Source organism: Talpa occidentalis, unplaced genomic scaffold (assembly GCF_014898055.3).
Source record: "Talpa occidentalis isolate TD23 unplaced genomic scaffold, MPIMG_talOcc4v2.1 talOcc4.16, whole genome shotgun sequence".
NCBI lineage: Eukaryota > Metazoa > Chordata > Mammalia > Eulipotyphla > Talpidae > Talpa > Talpa occidentalis.
In genome coordinates this window covers 71,981,700-72,004,609 of record NW_023601653.1, presented here as the reverse complement: position 1 = coordinate 72,004,609, position 22,910 = coordinate 71,981,700, and the positions used below count along the sequence as shown (strand labels likewise).

Sequence of the window (22,910 nt, the reverse complement as noted above, 5' to 3'; positions counted from 1 at the left end):
CTGGAGGGAACGCCAAGGAAATGGAGACCCCTCTCCCCAAAGATCCCCATGTCGCTGTAGCTCTGCAACCCAGAGCAGCGATTCCTGGGCTCAGGATTCTGGGTGGCATAGGTGGGGCTGCCCATTAGGCTGGGGCACTTTCCTTCCCTGTCTGGACACCACCCCAGAGCACAGGAAAATGACTGTAGATAGAGGAGTCTGGATAGTGCTTGGGCAGGGGCGGCCATTTAAGACTCCCCCCAAGCTCCCAAGAAACTGCCCGAGGCCTGACTCAGTTAGACAAGGGACAACTGTGCAGATGAGGAGTGGATTCCAACGGGAGTGTTCCTGAGCGCTCAGTCTGCGTGTGGGTCACCCATGACACGGGACAGGCAGCCTGGGGTGCTCCCGTGGGGGGCAGAGCTACGGAGGATCCATCAGGCACTGGCAGAGCTCAGCCCCTGGTGGCCTTTGCTCTAGAAGGCACGTTTCTTCAAAGAGCTCAAAGCGCTCCCCACACGCTGCCCACTCTCTCCTTACCCCAGCCTCGGGTTAGATCCCGTAAAGAACCCACTCAGGTCCACTGATTGATCAGGTTCCAACTCAGGATGATTTATAAATGCAGCTTCGAGCTTCTGCCCCAGAGAGAGTGAAGTGGGTCCTCTTGGGTGGGGCCCTGGCCTCCCCCAGTGATGCTGGCTAAAGGACCAAAACCTCTGCTGCCTCCAGGTAGCCCCTTGTGCCGCTCCTGGAGAGCTCAAGCTTTTTTTTCCAGAAAAGGTACTTGGGGAGGATGCTTTCTGTAGCAAAGAGATTCCTGATTCTGACAGCCAGAGCTCTGATCCCCACTTCCTTGGAGAGGAGCGGCGGCATAGGGGACCTCACTCTGGAAGTCCAGTGGACACGGGGACTCCTATGTTTGACCGTGTCCTCCCCCTCACCCCACAGCTGTGGCTACCATCCCTGGACATACAACAACCACTGAACCCGGGATCCCAGCTCACACCTCGGGCTTCCTCAGCCTCTGCCTAAGGGACAAGGGGTGGGGGGCAGTGAGTGCCCCAGACTTGCCTCCTGCCCTTAGCCTCAATGTGAGATTAAAGAAGGGAAATCTACAGCAGTGACATAAGGCAAGTTCCATTATTCCTGACAGTGTTTCTCAAGCCTACCAAGAGGCCCCTCAAACACTCAACCTTGTCGTACCCGCCTCCCTCCCAGAACCTGGAGGTGAATGGAAGAGGAAACTGGGGGGTGGGGGGCGGGGGGCTTGCTCACTCAGCAAAACTGTAACCCTGAGGGGCACCACCAGACCTGGGGCGCTGGGGCAGGACATTCCCTCCTGCCTGACCAGGCGAGGTCGGACTGCCCTGAGATCACGACCCCTCTCCCCGGCTCTCCCTGTGAGAGAAGGAATCGAGGTGTGTGGCTTGGTACAGGAGGCGGAAGCAGCAGAGGCCACTGCTGCCAGCGGCGATGCTGGCAAGTGTTTCAACACGGGAATTTTCCGGAAGACTTTTTGGTGGTATTTTTATGGGTATAAGCTCTGCCTCCTCAGTGTGATCATAAACCCCTCACAGACGGGTGCTTGGTGTTCTATTAGCCTAGCTGAGAGCCTGGCGCCGAGGAAGTGCTCATTAAATGTGCTCCCGGTGACTGCGGCTCGCAGCCCGGTGCCAGCCCTGGCGGGACATGTGGCAGCAAACCAAGCTCTCGTGGCACTCTGGAGCAGGTCTGCTTTCCCAGGTGGAGCTGAAGTGTAGACTTTGTACAGAAAACTCAGCTTATGGGGGAGCCTGGGGGACGGGTAGTTTCAGGAGGCCCCACACGACCTCCAGCCCCCTCCCTCCAACAACCCAAGCCAGCAAACTCATCTCCTAGAAGACGTCCCAGAATCACCGAACCCCACCGAGTCATCTGTGTCGAGTCTCATTTAAACAGTCCACATCCTGCGGGGTTTCCACCTACTTATTTGACTTCTGAGCTGCGAGGCCTCTTCCAGGCCATCTGGTCTGGCCACATATTACTCAGAAACAGATGTGACCAAATGTTTTTTTTTTTTCTTTGATAGAAGAGAATAAAAGAGACCCTAATAGAAAATGCCAGAGCTGTTCACTTATAAGAGAGGAGAGCACCTTTTCGTGAATCTTTCTTCACTTACACATTTAAGTGTGTAAGTGAAGCATTTCTTCCATTGAGTCACAATCATGAACAACTTATCTTTGATGACAACCACAGGGCCTAGCCCCCTCTGGTTGGCTTGGAGGCATTGCAGGACATAAGACAGACAGGAAAGCTTGCTCTGGATCTGCTTTTCACATGTATGTACAGGGAGCATGGGAGATGGGTACCCACTTTCTCAGGGCGCACTCCAGTTCGTTCTTTTCCTCGTGAGCTTCTTGGAGCTGGGAGAAGATTCTGGACAGGAAATCCTCGAAGTTGGACAGCAAGTGAGGCTCGTCCTTCTTCAGCTGCAGCCAGAGTTGCTTGACATCACTTTCACTGCAAGAGAAAGAAAGACATTGATGTGAGTGTGGAAATGAGGTTTCTGGGGAATGCAGAGATACCCAGATGTGGAACTGAGGGCACCACTGCAACAATGAAGACAGGGGATAACATTTATTGAGCACCTGCTATTTGCTAGATACACCGTACCTGTTAGCTCACTTTCTCCTTGGGGTAACCTAGGAGGCAGGGTCTTCGACCCAGTTACAGATGAGGAAACAGAGGGAGAAAGGTGAAATAAGCTGTCTCGTGTCACTCAACTGGAAAATGATGAAGACGTGAGTTAGACTCATGGCTGTCTAGCTCCTGCACTGGCCTCTGTCACCACCACACGGGACGGCTCGGCAGTCCTGGCTGAGCTGGCCCTGAGCTTGCACAGCCATGTGCTGGGTGCAGCTGAGGATGCCAGGAAGAAGTCGGGAGGATGGGAGCTTGATGCATGTGAGGACAAAGGAGAGGGCTGGTCGCCCCAGGAAGGATGCTCCTCACAGCTGAGAGGTAAAGACTTGCCATCTGATGGATGGCAGAAAGCACCCATCACTGCGGGGAATGGAGGAGAATATGCAGCGTCCTGCTGTGGCCTGGGGGCACTGGAATCACTGACAGGCCAATGGAAAGGAAAGAACGGTCTAAAAGATGTGTGTACACAAGGGAAGACAAATAGTCAGGAGGAACAGAGGCGGCAGAGAGACAAAGACACAGTGACATGCCCAGTACCCCCCACCCACCTGCCCTAAAACAGGCACACCGAGCTCGTGTGTGGCACAGCCCAGAGACACACAGGGGCATGCTGATCAGCAAGGGGAGGAATAGGGAGGCCCATGCCGAGGACTCTGTTCTCCCTTTCCAGAGAAACTCAGCAATTACAGCCAATGAGCAAACTGAACCACAGAGCAATCTGATTTTTACCCCGTTAAATGCTACAAATCTATGATTTGAGGGTAGCTATGACCAGGAACCCTCAGAATAAAGAAAAATTTCTTTGAGATTGTATAACAAGTACCATATTTGAGAAACCTTCCTCAGAAGGGATGCTTGATAGCCCCATGTCAACTTTATTTTTTTAAAGATTTATTTATTTATGCATACAAGAACTGGGGTACAGGCCACAGGTATGCAGGGTGAGAGGATTCACCAGAGACAGAGTGGGGAATAGAACAGGCAAACTGATAAAATACACTGCTGAGGGGAGCAGCAGGGGAGACAGGAGAGGTCTGCTGCACCATGTGGGTTTCTCCCTGGCTGGGGATCGAACTCATGCTGCGGTGGCTATGGATAGCTTCATAGGTTGCATCTTAACCCCTTGCGCCACCAGGGAGGCCCACTCCATGTTAACATTATGCCTGGGACATTGCTCTCTGCACTCAGCAGAGGCCCTCTGAGAAATGAACCTACCTCTGGTTGGTTATCTGATCATCTATCTAATTATCCCTCCCTCCCTCTTCCTCCCTCATCCCATCCAAACATCTACCAACTCATCTAGACCATCCATCCATCCATCCACTCACCCACTCATCCATCCATCTGTCCATCCATCTGACTGTCTGTCCATCTGTCTACCCACGCACCCACTTATCCATCCATCCATCCATCCATCCATCCATCCATCCATCCATCCATCCATCTACTCATCCAACCATCTAGGCAACAAGTACATATATCTGTTGAAAACCTAGCACTGAGCTGGATAATGTGAGGGAATATGGGAAACAAAAGAAGGGGAAAAAGAGCTCCCTGTCTCCCAAGTGAGCTCCATTTCCCCCACACAGAACATGCAGTGGCTGTCTGCTGGGTACAACGAGGAGGGCACAGAGAATACAGAGAATAAATGGCCTCAGGGAGACGATGACCTCCCATCAGCATGGCAGGTTATTCCCCCCATGAATACAAATGCATATAAAATCAAGGTCCACTCTGCCAGACTAGTCTGCTGCTCACATCTGCCAGGTTCCTCTTAGAGCCTGCGGACAGCCAGTGGGCCAGCGCCCCAGTGAGACTTGCAGACCCACCTGCCCTTTGTCCTAGCTCCTTGAACCACTTAGTCATGGCCACATCACTGCACCCCAGATTTCTGGAGTAGGGACAAGTCTTCCCACCATGGATGGAAATAAGCAAGGGGCCATCGCTGCCAAATAACTTGGTCAATCAGACCACCCAGAGAGCTGAGAGCCAGATGTCAGCCCACAACTTCTGGGCCCCATGGATGCTACTCCTTCTGGAAGGATATAGGAGTTCAGGGACAAAAGGGTTTCTGGGAGGTCAATCAGGCACATCCTGCTTCCAGAACAGCCCACAAACCCCTTTGGTAGGTAAAGTCTTTAAAAAACCTCTGAACACTTCCCAGCATCCTTTCTTTCCTTGCAGGGATCTCCCACTTTGGGCCACTCCCTTCTCTTTTAACTTCAGTGGGGACAGAAGTTGCTGTTCACCATCTTCTGCACATCAGTGACCACCCTTAGCCCTTCCACCCCCTCCCTCAGAGTAATCTCTCCCCCAGAACACTCAGTTTTCATAGGCCATTGATGCTGGTTCTCCGTGAGACGTCTGGTGAACCTGCTAGGCTGCCAGGAAGGAGGCCATCCTGGAAGCACCGGTGGTGAGAGGCGCCATCCTCCATCACCACACCTGGCTCACCACACGGCCTCTCCTCCCCAGCTCTGGTCACTGAGCAGTCACTGTGCTCTGGCCTCTGTCCTTGGAGAAACTGAGGCAGATGTTTGCCTGAGGATCTTCCACCTGCACACACCCCACCCCCACGCCATGCTCAGCAGACCCACGCTCACACACCCCCTAACCCCAGCAAGGCCTGCTGCAGAGAGGCCGCCCCCAGGTGCTGGTGTCCTCCCACTTCCTGTCCAGAGCTGCCCAGGGCCTCTCTAGGCCTCTGCCTGCCCTTCCTTGCCTGGCACAGACTCTTGCCAGGCTTTCTCAACTCTGGCACAGTCCACCAAGTCGTTGGCTAAAAACCCTCCCAAACTACAGACACTTCCCCTGGCCTGCAGGCTGTGGGCAGGCCCCGCCCCCTCTTGCTTCCTCTTTGGCATTTTCCACCATGTCCCTCTCTCCCGGTCTGAGGACACATCCGCTCCCATGGTTAGGCCACTCCCACCAAACCCAAGATCTGGAGGCCCCAAAATGAAAGGGGAAAGCAATGGGGAGCAGGAGGGCTGGATGGTACTGCATGTTTTTTAGGTTACAGTCTGTTTCCCACCAGCTCCAGTATCACTTTTATTTTATTTTACTAGTTTGATTTACTTTAACATTTCAAATCATTTTAAATGTCAGAACTTATATCCACACCTCTTTATTCCCAAGCACTTTTCTCCAAAAAAGAGAGAGCAATGGAGTTTTTACGCTTTGTTTGACTTTGCAGCTGCATAGACTCGTCAGCTGAGTTACCAAGCAGACAAATGGCAGACCGGAAGAAGCTTCCTGAACAGCCTCGGTTTGGACCAAGGATACAACGTGCTCCTTTGTGGGGAGCACGACGTGGTGAACTGGGGCACACCATGGCAGAGGGCAGCAGGTGTGCCTGGCAGCCCTAGAGACCCAGGGTTGGCTCTAAAGAGGTAGAAATGCTGGTTAGCAGATGGAACAGGAAGCCTCAGGCAAAACCCTCTGGTGAGTGAGCCCCCCAGGGCCAGCTGGGCACTGCACTGTGCTAACACACTGACAGGACAGGGGAGAATGAAGGAAGAGCGCTTCATGTTTCTCAGGAGAAAAGGGCTGGAAAGCAGATGCAGACTCCCAAGGCCACGACCCACAGTCTCCACAAAGGACAGGCTGAACAGAGCGCGTCCCTGGCTGACAGCACAGAGCCTGGGCCTTGCACTGAGGGCTGCCCAGTGTTCATGGTGAATGGGGCAGGGGATGGCGGGACTCTTTAACTGGGGCTCATCCCCCAGATCCCTCATCCCCCCCACTGTCACCACTTACTCTTCCAAAACCTTCTGGGCGCCAAGTTTATCCATCAGCATCTGGAACTGAGCTTCCTCATCGCCGTCCATGGCATCCGCTCCCCCTCGGGACTGGTACACCTTCTCTTCCTGCACCTGGGCCTCCTGTTCACCCACCTCTCCCTGACTTGGCTGCTTCTGGCTGAAGAAGAAGTGACCTGGGGGTGCATAGCACAGGTGTGAGTTAGGCGATGCCCACCCAGGAGGAGCACTTGCTCAGTTTCAGGAATTGTTTGAGATTCATTTGAGTGAAATAGAAAGGAAACCCCATGTAGTAAAGATCCTCGGACACCATGCTCTGGGTTTTGTCTTCCCTGCTTCCATGAACTTCTGCCCTAGACGCTAAAACCTGGATGAAGCAGAATGCGTTGCAGCACTCATGGCCCCTCTATGGTTCTCAATTGCTTAAAGTTGGCTTAGAACCAACGATCTCCTTGTGGATGTCTTCTCCGAACAAGACATTCCAGCCTGGCTGCCCGACCCCCTGCTCTCATGCAGCAATCCTGCCTCCAGCACCGCTGTGCTTCACCTTGGCAAGTTACTTACCACTTTCCAGTGCACCTTCTCTGTCCTCATATTGCCTGTCTTAACAGTAACCTGTCTTATCCTTTCAAATCAATGAAAGGTCCCTGAAGGCCAGATAAGGCATCAGACACGTCTGAGTAAACTGCATGGCACTTGTATGAGGCAGATAGATGATAAAATGTGCCTGCTGAGTTTTCTGACCAGTGCCTGCTCCGACCACTGTCTGATCTGAGGGTGCATCTGATTTCTTTAGCTTGTTTGTGAATTTCAGTCCTCCTTCCTTCTGGTTACCTGGGAAAGACTGGTCTATTCAAACCCTTCTAGAAACGCCTGATAGCCAATACCCTCAATTGGAGACTCCACCAGTCTCAGGCTGGAGGGAGCAGTGCAGTCACCCTACTTCGGTGTCAAGGAGGAAATGAGAGGCTGAAATCTCACCACAGCACCTCGTTCACACCAGGGCCTCCACCAGACCTTCCCTTCACCCCCCTGGCCGTTCTCAGGCAAGAGGAGCTTGGCAGTGAGGGTGTGGTGGGCACTGAGACAGTGGTGCAGAGGGCAGCATGCAGACAGGTAAAAAGAGGTCCCAGTGACCCAGAGTCTGGGAACTTCAGGAGCTCAGAAAAGCTTGTGAACCCCCAGCTCAGGCAGTGCAGCAGTCAGCAGAGCGATACCTGGGGTCCCAGCACCCGTCAGAACTTACTAAACCCGGTGGTGAACTCTTCTGGGGTCAGAAAACCATTGCCATCAGCATCCAGGGCATCAAACACATCCTCCAGATCCTCCAGGCTGAGTGGCAGCTCCTGGTGCAGCCTCTGAAAACAACAAGAGGGTGCCAGTTAACACTTTGATGACTGGGGGTTACCCTGGGCTTGACAACTGGGGGTGGGGCTGCCCTGGGGACACAGAGCCTTGTACCAAAAAATGTCTAGAGTTTGTCCCATTGAACAAAAGCCATAAGCAAACTTATGAAGATCACTTTGTCATCTTTCTCCTACTGTGTTTTCTGGAATGTCTACACTTGCAGGGTGCCTGCTAGGGTAGGCAATTTGTTAAATGATTTCGAAATAAGTATATAAATGTGGATCTATTTATTAATATCATTTCTATTGACAAACATGAACATTTGAATTTCATTCTCAAGACACTCCTTTGAGGTGTGCCTTATTATCCCCATTTTACAGATGAAGCATGAGGTTCAAGGGCCTGACCCAAGGTCAACCAGCCAATGAATGACATTGCCAGCAGTCCCACCCCTGTGGGTGCTCATCATAACTACAAAAGATGGAAACTGTAGGACTGAATCCTAGTGCCCACACGTCATGGGGTTGTAATGTTAAATGAGCACTTGTGTCACAGCGTCTGGCATACAGCAAGCATTCAGTAGAAAGCAGTGGGAAGAGAGGGACACACACACACACACACACACACACACACACACACGCATGCATGCAATGACCCACCCGTCTCTCCTGCTCTGCCCAAGCCCCTTTCCGCCTGCCAGGAGCTGCCGGCGTGGGTCGCGCCCTCAAAGCCTACCCAGATGGAGGACCGTCAGGTCTCTGGGCCCCAGCATCACATTTACAAATTTCTATGAACATGTATTTTGGTCCTTTCATCTGAGAGGCTGTTGTATAAGCCCCTTTTTCCCTCTGAGTGACCCACCCCCTGGCACTCCAGTCTCATACTACTCTTGCTCCTTGCTGGCTCTCCACTAATTTCTGAGAGGATGCCAGCGGCCATTGGATTAAGGTATTGATTCCTCAACAGCATTTGTGTTTAGGGCCAGACTGGTGTTGCAAGGAGTGAAGATGCAACCGATGAAGCTGTCCGCAGACACTGCAGCACGAGTTCGATCCCTGTCCAGGGAGATACCCACATGGCGCAGCAGACCTCTCCTGACTCGCCCACTGCTCCCCTTAGCAGTGGGTTTCAGTGAATCTGCCTGTTGACTGGTGAATCCTCTCACACACCCCCCAACACACCTCTGGTCTGTATCCCAGTTCTTGTATGCATAAATAAATAAATCTTAAAAAAAAAAAAGTATTTGTGTTTAGAGTGGACTGGACAAGACGTCGTGAAGAGGTCATAAATCAATGGTGGATGTGAGTCCTGGCTGACCAGGGCCACATAAGGGTGGAGGGGCAGGACACACCGCGGGGATGAGGACAAGCGGCTGAGTTGTCAGTGCTTCCCTCCTGCCTTGTGCCTGACGTGCGGCAGCCCCAGGCCGAAGCCAATTTGCATAGATGAAGCAAGTGTCCTCTTATACCCTAATAATCTGAGTCTCCAAATGAGGATTCCTCAAGGGAGTTCATTACATCCCAGCTGACCCTCCCCACTTCTCCCAGTCTCCCAAAGGACAGCTGCAGACATTTGCCAGGGTGGAAGTGACAGACAGCTAAAGTCAGTGAACAGGGGGCGGAAGGGAAAAACATATAAACCCATGTGAGCAATAAAGAAGAACTGGCAGGTGTGAAAGCCCATAACATAACTTGCAGGAATACTTGGCTGGATCCTAAAGCTAATCTCCTAGCTGATAAGACATAAAGTTTAATTTGGCAGGTACGTGCATTAAGGGAACTGTGATGCATTACAAAGTGGGAAGATAGGATGATGTGGAAGCCATTTAAAAGAACTGAATTAAACATGAATGAGGGCTTTTTTTTAAGGATGGGGAGTGAGTGTGTGCAAAGATTCTAGAAGTGCATCTGCTTAGCATACAGCAGAATCTCTGGCTTAGGGACAATCCATAAACCAGCTGTCTCAAAAATCACAATATGACAATGTGGGTTGGGGACCGAGTCAATTTTGTAACTATCTGAAACAAAAGACATTCCATTGGAGGTTGGAGAAATCTGAGTTCCCATCCTACCAGTCCTTGGGATAATATTTCCTCCCTCCCCACCCTCACCCTAGGATTGCTGGATCTCATCTGAAAGGTAACTTCTCAGCCACCTTTCCCGTTAGAGCTACAAGTAAGGTAGAAGGAAACTACAGAGGGCAGCGGGACCCTCAATTTGATGTTTACCTTGCCAGTGGGATCCAGGAAAGCTACTGCATACCCCAACTTAGGCTACGTCCCTGAATCTACACCCCGACTCTAAATCCTTTTATTATCTGTTATCCCAGCCCTTCTTGTCTGCAGCTAGAGTCAGTTCCCACTTTCTGTTGTCAGTGATGATAGGAAAACAATAGTATATCCTTCAAGTAATTTTTATTCTTCACGTCTTGGCAAATGCATCTTAAGCCTTCTCTGCAAACTGCCCCATGCCAGATTCTAAAAACTTCCTACTGACCCTACTTGAAAAATCTTTTATTCTGAACCATAACGACCTCTTTTTTATGTTTCTTCTCAGCCTGCAGAGCATGCAAAACCAACTGATTCTGCTTTTGTCCCCTGGGCACCTGGTAATGCCTACATTTTTAACTAATTGAGGTGAGCAGGTGGAAGGGGACAAGATTATTCATTCCATGCCACAGATGGCACTGAAACTTGTTCAGGTCACAGTGGAGATCAGAGCCGGAGAAGGAAGCACTTTTCCATTCAGGGCTTCAGCTGGCATCTGAGGACTCTCAGACGTGTTCATTCTGGGATGCCCCCACCGAACCCCCAAGGTCTCTCTTGCCAGCCCCCCAAGTGTTAGGCTTCCAGAGGTGCAGTTTCACTTCCTTGCCCATCTGGAAGGGCAGGCAAGGAAAGAGAGAACTGAGCAGAAGTCAGCTCGCCTGTTCCTTCTCCCCACTAGCCAGCTCTTTAGGACAATGAGTTTCCTTTACACACCAGCCTCTTCCCCCAGCTTTACTTTCTGCTCCAGAACCCCTTCCTCAGCAAGCCTCTGCATCTCCCCAGGTTAGGCCAGGCTACACAGGCGCCCTGAAATACATTTATCTCAGTCATAAGTCCTATCTCAGTTTGCAATTTACATACAATTGATACATGTGACTGGGTGACTGTCTGCCTCTTCACTGGAACCGGAGCTCTGAGAGCAGGGACCCTATTCATTCTTATTGTGTCCCCAGGATCTAGCCCAATGTAGAGACACATGCAGTGTTTAGATTAATGCTGAATGAATGAGTGAAGAAATGAGTGCACATGAATCATCACAGGGAGCCTGTACCCCATCAGGGGAGCCCTGGTCTGGACCCCACACCCTGCAGATACAGACCAGCTTTGCTGCTGCTTATGCTCAGCAAGGTCCTATGAGCTGGGCATTTGCCAGAACCTGGATCAGGAAGACATCCTGCAGCAGCAGTGCTGAGGACTCGGGCACCAGAAACATAGAAAAACGATACCTCTGCTGCTTGCTGCTCTGAGGGCAGACCCCTTCCTTCCTGGTCACCAACTCGGTGACATGTTTCCTGCAGCTTAAAGCTGCAGCAAGGTGCACAGCTTCAAACACATCTACGTGAAATTAATTAAACAGGAATCAGAAAGAGAACCATCCTGAGGCCCAGATTTAAGTCTCCTCCCATTAGAACTGCCTCGGGGTCCCGTTCAAACCTCTGTCCCAGTACCAACTCTCTTCCCTGCGGGAGGCCCAGTCATGCCCAGTGTCTTCAGGATGAGAACATGAGATCGGGGAGGTGGGATCTACCTTTACTTGGCCTTGATTGCTTGTTTCAGGCTGATTGTTTGGTGTAGACTCAAGTTTCTCAATTGCTGCATTGACATCTAGAATGGTCAGTTCTTTATGGGGGAGAGCCGCCTGGTGCATTATAGGATACTTAGCAGCATCCCGGGCGTGAGGTCCAAGGAGACTGAGGAGGGATGTAGTGGAGCTGGCATGTCGGGACTTGATATCTCGGCTTCATGCCAAGTCCTATGCAAGTGATTGTTGGCACAATGTACACCTTACAGTTTCAGCTCAACATGCCCCTTCTCCCCGTCACTGGAGAGTGGGGCCATGAGGGTGGTTGGGACACACGCAGCAAAGCTATGAGTGACCATAGGAGTGTAGCCCAGTGTTGACCCACCATAAGTGCAAATTCCCTTTTCTTTCTTTCTCAACAGGATAATCAGGAGTTCAGCATGCCCTTGAAGCCACCACTGCGACCCAGGAGCGACAATGACCGAGTTCACAGACAGGGCTTCTTCAAAGCTTTCCTCAGGACACGCTCAGCCTGGCTTCCACGCTGAGAGGGACTTGGGAGTGAGTTCCAGTGACAGAAAAATCTTGGGGGTCAATTACTGAAAACAGAGGAGACCTGAGCTCACCCAGGCCTTTTTCCTCAACTTGTGCAACTACCAGACACAGAATTACTGTGGGGAAAGCCTGAACTGTCCCCCGATCAGGGCTGGGGAGAGAAACAGGCGTCACCTTCCATCCAGGTACAAGTCCTAGCTCTCCAGCTACATGCTGAGAGCAAGGCTGGGGCTGACACATGAGGCCTTCATTTCATTGTCTAACTTTAGGATACTTGGAAAAACTAGATCTAAAAAAGAAAACCTCACCATTGGAGGTGAGGTGAGCTCCTAATAGCACAGCTATTGACAGTGAGTGGTGAAAGGGTCTGGGGAAAGAGGTGCTTTGACAATGCTGGCATGGATCAGCATTTTATTTACTCACATCTGGGGGAATCCTGACCACAACATGTGAGACTTAAATAAGACACTGCGAAGAACTTCCGGACACGAACAGGGTAAGACCCCCCCACACACACCAAAAATCAGGCTCATCCCCTGTTTCTATATGGCCAGTGAGCGAAGAATGATTGGGAAAAAATCAAAAGAAAATATATGATGATCTATGAAAATGATACAAACTTCAAATGTCAGTGTCAATAAATAGTCTTAGTGAAACAGTCTTATCTGTTTGCCTATTATGTAAGGCTGATTTTGTCTAATAACAGAGTTAAATAGTCATAATAGGGATGCGTGGCCCCAAAGCCTAAAATGTATTCTCTGGCCCTTTACAGAAAAAGTGGTGGGCACTGAGTTGGCAGTATCTGTCCTGGACACACCAAGGAGGGCGTCAGTGTGGCTGGATTCAGAGAGGAGCTTACAGGTGAGGCAAGTTCCAGAAATGCCATCCTCCCTGGTCGCTGCAGCTGACACTGCCTGTCCCCAAGGCACATAGCCCGCAGAATTGTCTTTGGCATTGAAGGTTCTGCACATCTTCCTTGAGTCCCTTATGCTGCTATCACCAGCTTCCACACTCCTGGGGAGTGACTGAGTCAGAGAGAGGAAATACCGCCCCACCAAGTCTGCCCACGGGTAAAGACCAGAAAAGGAATGAATAAGGAGATCTGTGTTTGGGCTGATACCGCTGTCCAGGGCTGGTGACGGCATCTTTTCTATTCAAGATTCTACCTCCAGATGGACAAGCCCTCAGGCAAGTTGGGGCCCATGCCTTTGGGCACTCCAGGCAGGCAGGCCCCTGGGGGGCTCCTCTTACCTGCATGTCGCTCCTGGCCATGAAGCCTTTGCCCTCGGTGTCACAGGTGCGGAAGAACTCCTGTGCCTTCCTGAGCACAGCCAGCTCTTCAGGTGCCAGCTCCTGGGTCTCCATTCTCTCCATGCTGCAGCTTCCGCTCCCCTTCTGCCCCCGGGGTCTGGCGACCCCTCTCCTGGGAAGAGTCGCCATGCAGATTTGTCGATTTCTTCAAGTCTTCTTACAACCTGAAAGTGGAAAAAGAGAGAGGTGGGTGTGGTGGGGATGGAGTGAGGCTGGAAGAGAGTGAGAGGGGTGAGAGGGAAGCACAGAGCCCCACCAGTGCACCCACATCTCTTAGCAACCACCCCTTTTTTTTTTACTTTTTTAAAATTTTATTTTTTATACATTTTTACATCATTTTTCATTTTTGCACAATGTATGCATTTTCATCTTGGTTATAGTCCCCATACAATTGCACCCCCCTTATTTTGACCCTAATCTCTCCTCCCCTCCCCACTAGTGAGTTTCTGGTTTATAGTTGTTTGTTGATTTTGATTTTTACTTTGTATTCATTAGTCTTTTTCCTGGTCCCTTTTTTAGGTTTTCTGAATTCCTGCTATGAGTGAGACCATTCCGGATTTTTCTTTTTCTTTCTGGCTTATTTTGCTAAGCATGATCCCTTCCAGCTCCATCCATATTGCTGCAAATGGCAAGAGGTTATCTTTTTTGATTGCCGAGCAATATTCCATTGTGTATATGTACCACATCTTCTTGATCCAGTAATATACCACCTCTTAATGAGCAGAAGCTCTGGACAAGGGGAAATGTGCCACGATCGCTGATAGATCTGTCAACCCGTCAAAGAGAGAAGAGAGGGGAAAAGAAAACAGATATTTCCAGACTGAAAACAATCCCTCCTGACTGAAATAAACAACAACAGGACAGATCCTGGTAGACCAACTTCCATTAACTGAGTGTTTACTTGGAGGCAGGCACCAAGTCATGGTCTTCATATGCTCTGAAACAGTTATGCTCAATCTCCATTTTATTGAAACTCAGGGAGGTTGAATGACTTGACAAAGGCCACAGAGTGGTGAATGCAAAAGTTGAGATTTAAAAAAAAAAAAGTTGAGATTTAAATGCACGATCAAGTTGAGATTTTTTTATTTTATTTTATTTTAATAACTAAATTTTATTTTATTTTATTTGTTTTGCATTCTTGTTAATTTTTGACAGTACAGGATCAAGTGGAGATTTGTTTTATATATATATATATATATATATATATATTTATACTGCTGTTCATTTTTGTACAATGTTTGCTTTCTCCTTGCTCGGCATGGCCAAGGGCAGAGCACTCTGCTCATGGAGGTGCACTCTCCCCTGCAGCAATCACAGTCAGCACATTCCGGGTGAGCTCTGGCCCCCTGCTCTACTCTGCGGGACTGTGGGCTCTGCAGCTCACAACTGGGTGCTAGACTTGCCAGGCCTGGTTGGGTGCACCCAGGCTGTCTTCAGCCAACACAGTATCACAGATCATACACCCCAATCAGATTCTTCAAGCCCCCTGAGGAGTTTTCTCAGGATGGAAGGTGATGGAAGAAGACAGACACCTGCCAGGCTCCACTGCCACTTAAGTGACCACAAACAAGTCAACAGCTGACTGGGCCTCTGTCTCCTCTGTATAATGAAAACTGGGACCTAGCTACTTTGCAATCCCTTCTAGCTCTGACAATCTGCAAGTCTGTAAGATTTCAACATAGTAAAATAGTAATAATGAAAAATCAGGTTAATTGTGATAAAATAACTTATTGATGGCCTCGGGTATTTTTTCCATCTGAAGATTTTTAGAATGCTTATCCCACATCCAAATTTTAAGACATGATAATATTTGGATTTTAAAATACAGATAGGCACCGCAATGCATTTCATGGGGAACTGGAGACAGCAAAGTCCTAAATCAAATCGCCTGTGTGCATAGTCAGAAAAAAGGGAAGAAATCACTGTATCACAGGGGGGTTCTCTGATTATCACAGCTTGGGCCTCTGGCTCAGCTACACCATTATTCCAAAGCAATCCATACCTGTAACTAACATCCTCCACCCAACATATTGGTCAAGAGCTGTGAGCCCAGAGCTAGAGGCTGCCTCTGCCCTCAGGACTAAGTCTGTGTAATTCAGCCTGGGCAAGGCTCAGCGGCTGCACCTTATCATTCCTCTTGGGCTGGACAAGGAGCTCCACCCTGACTCCTTCAACCAGCCCCTCAATGGGAAATGGACTTTCTGTTCATCCCTACATGGTGTAAACTGGCTTCCCCTAAATCATAGTCATATTTAATATTTTTATTCTGTCTTCCCCAGAGGGAGTGGCCTTGGCCGTAAATCCCGAGAAGAGAGGACTCCACGTGTTCATGTTCATGGCCAGGCACAGCCATGTGTGATGCTGAGCTTGTGAAGGGTTTAGGATAAAGTTGAGGCCATATCTGAGGTCCCATAAATGCACACATGAGCAAAACGCCTGTGGTCTTCCTGTTACCTGGCCAGGATGTCTGCAAGGTCGCTGCCACCTGCCAGGTCCTCCTTCATTCCTACTTGGTGTCTCCAGGACACTAGATAGATAATACCTGCCATTCCTTAAGGGTTTTCTCTTGCCAGGTGTCTTGCTAACATCCTTCATCTTATTGAACCCCAGCATCCCCATCATACAGGGAAACTGAGCTTGGAGAGGTTAAGTAACTCAGATCAAAGTGTGGTGAGTTAGGGATGGTGTGTACTACCCTAGATGGCCTCCCCATCATGGGACCACCTGGGGGCTCGCTCTTAACAGTTGTCTACTCACCCCTAGCTGATAATTTAAGTCACACCCTTCATTTTGTTATCCATTCGTTGTCGCCTGTTACCAGGTAGCAGTTTCTGATCTAACACTGAGAAATGGAAGCATGAATAAGCCAGAGTAATGCCTGGGCCTCCCTGGTGGCACAAGGGGTTAGGCCTCAGCACTGTGAAGCTATCAGCAGCCACCACAGCCAGAGTTCGATCCCCAGCCAGGGAGCTGATCCACATGGCATAGCAGACCTCTCCTGTCTCACCCGCTGCTCCCCTCAGCAGTGTATTTCAGTGAATCCTCATGTTCTGCTCCCCACTCTGTCTCTGGTGAATCCTCTCATCCTCCCCCACCCCCTGCATTTCTGGCCTGCACCCCAGCACTTGTGTGTATAAATAAATAAATCTTTATAAAAATAAAGGCAGATTATGCTTGCCCTTACTGCATTTCAGTCATGCTGACTAGCAGTAGTGGAAAGTATTTTGGGGAGGTGGCCTCCTCCTTACCCTTAAAATAGACTACATAATAATCAACTACTACTGACTAGTTGTGTGAGCTTAAGTGAGTACCTGAGCTACCCTGGGAGCAGGAATTAGCAACGATGTACTCTCAGTGCAGCTCTGACTTGATCTGGCTCTCTGCCTTCTCTGGCCCACATCACAGGTGATGCTTGGCGTCAAGAGCCAATCTGATAGTTCTAAAGAAGCCAGCAATGAGCGACTGCTAGCCAGGTGCCAGTCGTGCTTGGTTTTAACCCCAGCTCCTAGCCCAGAGTATGGCATATGGTACAGGATCTACCTGGCTGGTTGTTGAATGAAGAAAGACAATCCTTGGCTGTGTTCTTTATGGGGAGTTGAAACTCAGGCAATCCTGTATTTGGGCTTTTTATCTCACAAAGATTAAGTCCAGATTTCTATTTCTAAAAAAGATGGCATGACAGGACTGTGTTAACGACCCAGTTGAAATAACAAAATCCAGACAAAATATATTTTAAAACTGGTTTCCAAGACATTGGACATTGGGCAATGAAGGACAGTGATCCTTCACCAGGGCTAAGCCTAAGGTGAAATGAGCGAAGCCCCTAACGAGCAAAATTGAGGGACACATGCTCAGGGCCTGACCCCACACCTGCACAGCTGTGAGAGCAAGGGTCTTCCTAAGAGCCTGTGCAAGGGTACAAAATGTGGAGAGGAATCCACTCTCAAAACTGTGCATCTGAGAATGATTACCTTCTTAAATTTTGCACCTTCAGGGCCACCTACATTCACCTTACTCTAAGTCTGAGAGATGGGAAACAAGAAAAATGAGCCCCATTGTTGCCTGAAGAATTTTTAAGTCATGGCACAAACAGGAGAAATCAAAGTGGAGCCTGGCAGACTCCCCAAGTTAAGGAAGCCCACAAGAAATGTACTTTAAACATAAAGACATGAATACATGGAAAGTAAAAAACTGGAATAAATATATCACATTAACATGAGTCACATTAACACAAGAGAAAACTGAACTTTAATGTCAGTCAGAGTAGATTCTAGAACAAAGAATATAATGGGGATAAAGAAAATCATTTCATAATGATAAAGATGTCATCAATAGAATATAATAATTCTAAATGCTTAAGAACAGTGCTTTACAATGTGTGAAGCAAGCCAATAAAACTGCAAGGAGAAATATACATTGATATTAAAAAATTTCCATATCCTTCTATTAATAATTAATAAAACCAGCAGACAGAAATCAGTAAGAATTACAGAAGACTGGAACACACTGCCAGCTGTCTTGATTGACTTAGCTAACATTTATAGGCCACTCCACCCAACAAAAGATGAACACCCCTTCTTTTCAAGTGCACGTGGAATATTTACCAAGACACTCCACATCCTGGTCCATAAAACAAGTTCCAATAAATGTAAAAGGATTCAAACCTTGCAAAATATGAACTCTGATCACACTGAAGTTATGTTAGAACCAATACCTGAAAGATCTCTGGAAAAGCCCCAAATCTGTGGAATCTATGCAACAAACTTCTGAATCACCCATGATTAAGGAAGACGTGAAAAGGGAAATTAAAAAGTGTTTTGAACTGAATGAAAACAAAAGCAAAGTCTATCAAATTGTGTAGCATATTGCTAATGTGGAGCTCAGGGAAAATTTTTTATAGCATTAAATACATGTTAGAAATCAACGACTTCAGTTCCTACCTTAAGAAACTAGAAAAATAAGAGCAAATTTTAAATATACGTAAGAAGATGAAATAATAAAGATCAGAGCAGAAATCAATGAGATACACAGTGATAGAGGAAAACAATAGGGATAATTAACAAAACTAAAAGATGGTCTTTGAAGAGCAATAGAGAAGACACAAATTGCATCAGTGTGAGAGGTGACACACTCACAAATTCAAAAACTTTAAAAGGTATTTTAGTAAAGGAATGTTATGAGCAACATTATGCCAAGAAATCTGATAATTTAGAGACAGACAACTCCTTGAAAAACACTGAACAGCTCACTCAAAAAGTAGAAAACACAAACAATAAACTATTAAATACATTGAAGTGGGGTCTCCCTGGTGGCGCAAGGGGTTGAGATGCAGCACCACGAAGCTATCCACAGCCACTGCAAGAGTTTGATCCCCAGCAAGGGAGCTGACCCACATGGCGCAGCAGCAGACCTCTCTTGTCTCACCCGCTGCTCCCCTCAGCAGTGTACTTCGGTCAGTCTGCCTGTTCTGTTCCCCACTCTGTCTCTGGTGAATCCTCTCACCCTCAGCATCTCTGGCCTACTCCCCAGCTCTTATATGCATAAATAAATCTTAAAATAAATAAATAGGGCCTCCCCTGGTGGTGCAGGCGGTTGAGCGCAGCACTGTGAAGCTGTCCGCAGCCTCTGCAGTGCTGGTTTGATGCCGGCCAGCCGGCCAGGATCCTACATGGTGTGGCAGACCTCTCATGTCTCCCCTGCTGCTCCCCTCAGCAGTGTATTTCATCAGTCTGCCTGTTCTGTTCCCCCACTCTGTCTCTGGTGAATCCTCTCACCCTCCTGTGAATCTGACCTGTACCCTGGTTCTTGCATAAATAAATAAATAAATAAATAAATAAATAAATAAATAAATCTTTAAATAAATAAATAAATAAATAAATACATTGAAGTGACAGTTTAAAACCTTCCCTAGAGAACCCTAGGTCTAGCTGACTCCATTGATAAAGTCTACCGAATATTTAGAGAAAACTAATATCAATTCTACATAAACTCTTCCAGAAATTGAAAACTATGAAATGCTTGCTAATGTATTCTATGAGGCTAGGATTACCCTGATACCAAAAGTAAATGAAGACACTACAAAAAAGAAAGATATAGGCCAATATTTCTCATGAACATAGATGCAAAAATTCTTTAGGAAATTTTAGCACATTGAATCCAACACCATATATGAAAAGAACAATACAACCTCACTAATCAGGGCTTTATCTCAAAAGATGACCCCCCAAAAAAGCCACACTTAACAAAACGCACCATCCTAGGCAGATATTTGCACCACTTGGAAAAGGATATCCACAAAAAATCAACAGTTAACATCATCCCTAATGGTAAAATGCCAAATACTTTCCTGCTATAATCAAGAGAAAGACAATCTGCTCTTATCACTTCTGTCCATCACTGTGCTGTCGACCCCGGTCAATTCAACAGGTAAGGAAAAGAAACAAAGGTCATCCAGAAGGAAAGGAAGAAGTAGAATTGTTTTTATTCCCAGACAACATGGATGTATTTGTCAAAAGTAGTAAGTGACTTTGACAAGGACACAAACTCTCTCTATAAAAATCAGCTGTATTTCTGTGTACCACAATAAAAATTTGAAGTTGAATTAAAAATACCATTTACAGTAGTATGAAAATTATGATGAAATACTTAGGATATAGCTGACAAAAAACTGTATTATAACTATACACAAAAGTCTACAGAAATTGATGAGGGGAAGGCTCAATATTATTATGTCATTTCTCCCTAAACTCATCTATAGGTTCATCTCAATCCCAACCAAAGTCCCAGCATGCTTCTTGTAGAAACTGACATGATCTAAAGTTCATATGAGAACTTCATAAAGTTCACAAAGGACCAAGAAAAGCAAACCAACTTTGAAAAAGAACAGCACTGGGAAAAAACACTCTAATTTCAAGAGTTATAAATCTACAATCAAGAGAGCATGGTATTCACATAAAGACAGAAAAAAATACACACATGGGACAGAATATAGGATCCAGAAATAGACTCATATTCAGAAATGATATTTTTATAGATGCAAAAACAACCTAGCAGAGGAGGGATAATCTTTTCAGTAAATAGTACTGAAATAATTGGATGTGTATTTGCAGAAGAAATTTCAATCTGTGCATATACCACACACAAAGAGTAACTAAAAAATATAGCATAGACCTAAATGTGAAATCTGAAAATATAAAACTTCAAGAAGAAAACACCTTTGTGACTTTTATTGAGACAAAGATGTCTTGGGCAAAATAGCAATGACACAATCCATTTAAAAATCATCCAAATTGAAAATTTCTACTCTTTGAAAACACCATTTAAGTCACAGACCAGGAAAAATATTTGCAAAGTACATATCTGCTAGATGATTTAGATCCAGAATTATATGAACTCTTAAAACTCATTAATTAGAGGACAACTCAACTTTTTAAATGGGCAAAACATCTGAGCAGGCACCTCATCAAATAAAAATAGATATCAAATAACTACTTGAAAATGTTCAACATCAGTAGTCAGAAGAGAAACACAATCAAAACCATAATGAAATACCCCTTCCCACTTAGCAGCATGGCTACAACTCAAAGGCTTGCCATACCAAATCTTGCCAAAGATGTGGAGTGACTGGATGGCATTCTCATGTGGGCTGGTGAGGAAGTAAAACAGTAAGACCCTTTGGACAATATTTGGAGGTTTCTTTTAAAAAATGTTAACAAACTTCCACCATATATACAGCCATCCCACTCGTACACATTTCGCCAAGAGAATCAAAGCACATGTTCACATAAAGACATGCACATGGATGTTCACAGAGCTTCCCACGAGCAGGCAAGTGGCCTATGCACCCAGTGGAAGGTGACTCTACATTAAAAGGAATGAACTATGGCTCCAAGCCAAAAGATGGATGGATCTCAAAGTTGTCATGAGAATAAAAGGAGCCAGACCCCCACCTCCAAAAGAGCATTTAGTATTTGATTCCATTTGTATAAAATTGTTTAAAATATTTTAAGGGGCACCCCTGGTGGCACACGGGGTTAAGCACAGCACTGCAAAGCTATCCACAGCCTCTGCAGCACAAGTTGATCCCTGGCCAAGGAGCTACCCACATGGTGCAGCAGACCTCTCCTGTCTCACGTTGCTCCCCTCAGCAGTGTATTTCAGTCGATCTGCCTGTTCTGCTCCCCACTCTGTCTCTGGTGAATCTTCTCACCCTGCCCCCCCACCCCCGCACATCTGGCCTATACCCCAGTTCTTGTATGCATAAATAAATCTTTAAAAAATTATTTTAAAAAATGAGGACCAATCTACAGTGACAGAAAAGAGAGAAGAAAGGGTGGAAATAGAGGGATTTACAAATGGGCAAGAGGAAACTTTGGTGGTTATGTTCACAGTCTTAATTGTGGTGATAGTTCCATGGGCATATAAGCATACATAGCATTCACACATACACAGACATGTATGTACAAATATATATCAAAACATTTCAAATTGTTCACTTACTTCATCTATGCCTGCTTATATATGCCAATAGCTCAACAGACGTATTTAAAAGAAAACAAAACAGAGACTAGGTCTAGACCAGGCCTTCTCATACCCCCAGAACATGCAAATCTGGTCCTGACTGTATTTATCCCCAGAGGATGATTTTTTCTTTGACATTCAACTCTGGCAAACAGGAAAAGGCTGAAAATTAAGGAACATCCCTGTCCCTTAGTTCAGGGAGTTAAAGGAACTCTGGAGGACAAGAGGCAGGACAGATATCCTGAAGGCCTATTGTGAGTTCCGCCTCCTTTGGCTGAACGTGGCTGAGGGGCAATCTGCACAGCACCGGTGGGGGTTGGTAGGGAGGTGGGTTTGAAGACAAAACAACAGAAGTGTTTCTACTTTCATTTCAAAGTAAAAAGGAAACCTGTCGCAGGCTTCACTGTGGCTGGCACCCTCAGAAAGGGGAAAGAGAAGCCCCTGTTTATCTGCTGGAACTTACAGGCCTCTCTTCATCCTCCAGAATGGTCTTGTACCTGCCTCATGGACAGGTGAAATTATCTAGTCCTCAAACATTTCCAGGGTCATGGCCCAGGCCTCCAAAGTAATTCTAGAAGCTTAGTAGCTGCTGCAGTCAGAGAGTTGATAGATTAACCTAAAGTCCTCCCAAAGGGTACCTGCTAATATCCCCCTTCCTTTGGGTGCAGTGGAGATGGAGGACGCCTGGGCCTTCCCAACACCCTCACCGCACCTGTTGCCAACTTGAAAGCAGCCACTAAGTCACCCTGATCTTCCCTGAATCTCTCCTGCAGCAGACAGTTAGGAAATCAAAAGTTAGAAAGCATCTTCAGGAAATGTTTAAATCTCTTTAATTACCCAGGGCTCTTGGGGGCCCCCCTGAAGTCTCAACCAAGAGCTCTGACTTGACAGTGTCGAAAGAAGACTGAGATCAGCCAGTCTTGCCACAGTGCAGAGGATGTAAGAGGGTTGCTGGACTCAGGGTCTCAAA

At 47.3% G+C, this 22,910-nt stretch overlaps 1 protein-coding gene across 1 annotated transcript in view; it reads right to left on the bottom strand.

Annotated features, from left to right (window-relative positions):
• The window catches only part of CRACR2A (calcium release activated channel regulator 2A), a 62,691-nt gene extending 49,111 nt beyond the window's left edge, over positions 1-13,580 (bottom strand). The window contains exons 1-4 of the mRNA XM_037515345.2: positions 13,361-13,580; positions 7,666-7,777; positions 6,418-6,595; positions 2,332-2,478 (exon numbers count right to left, since the gene is read on the bottom strand). Coding sequence (XP_037371242.1) covers positions 2,332-2,478; positions 6,418-6,595; positions 7,666-7,777; positions 13,361-13,549 — 626 coding nt within the window. The 5' untranslated portion in view covers positions 13,550-13,580. The remainder of the gene's footprint in view (positions 1-2,331; positions 2,479-6,417; positions 6,596-7,665; positions 7,778-13,360) is intronic.
• Between the last annotated feature and the right edge of the window lie 9,330 nt (positions 13,581-22,910).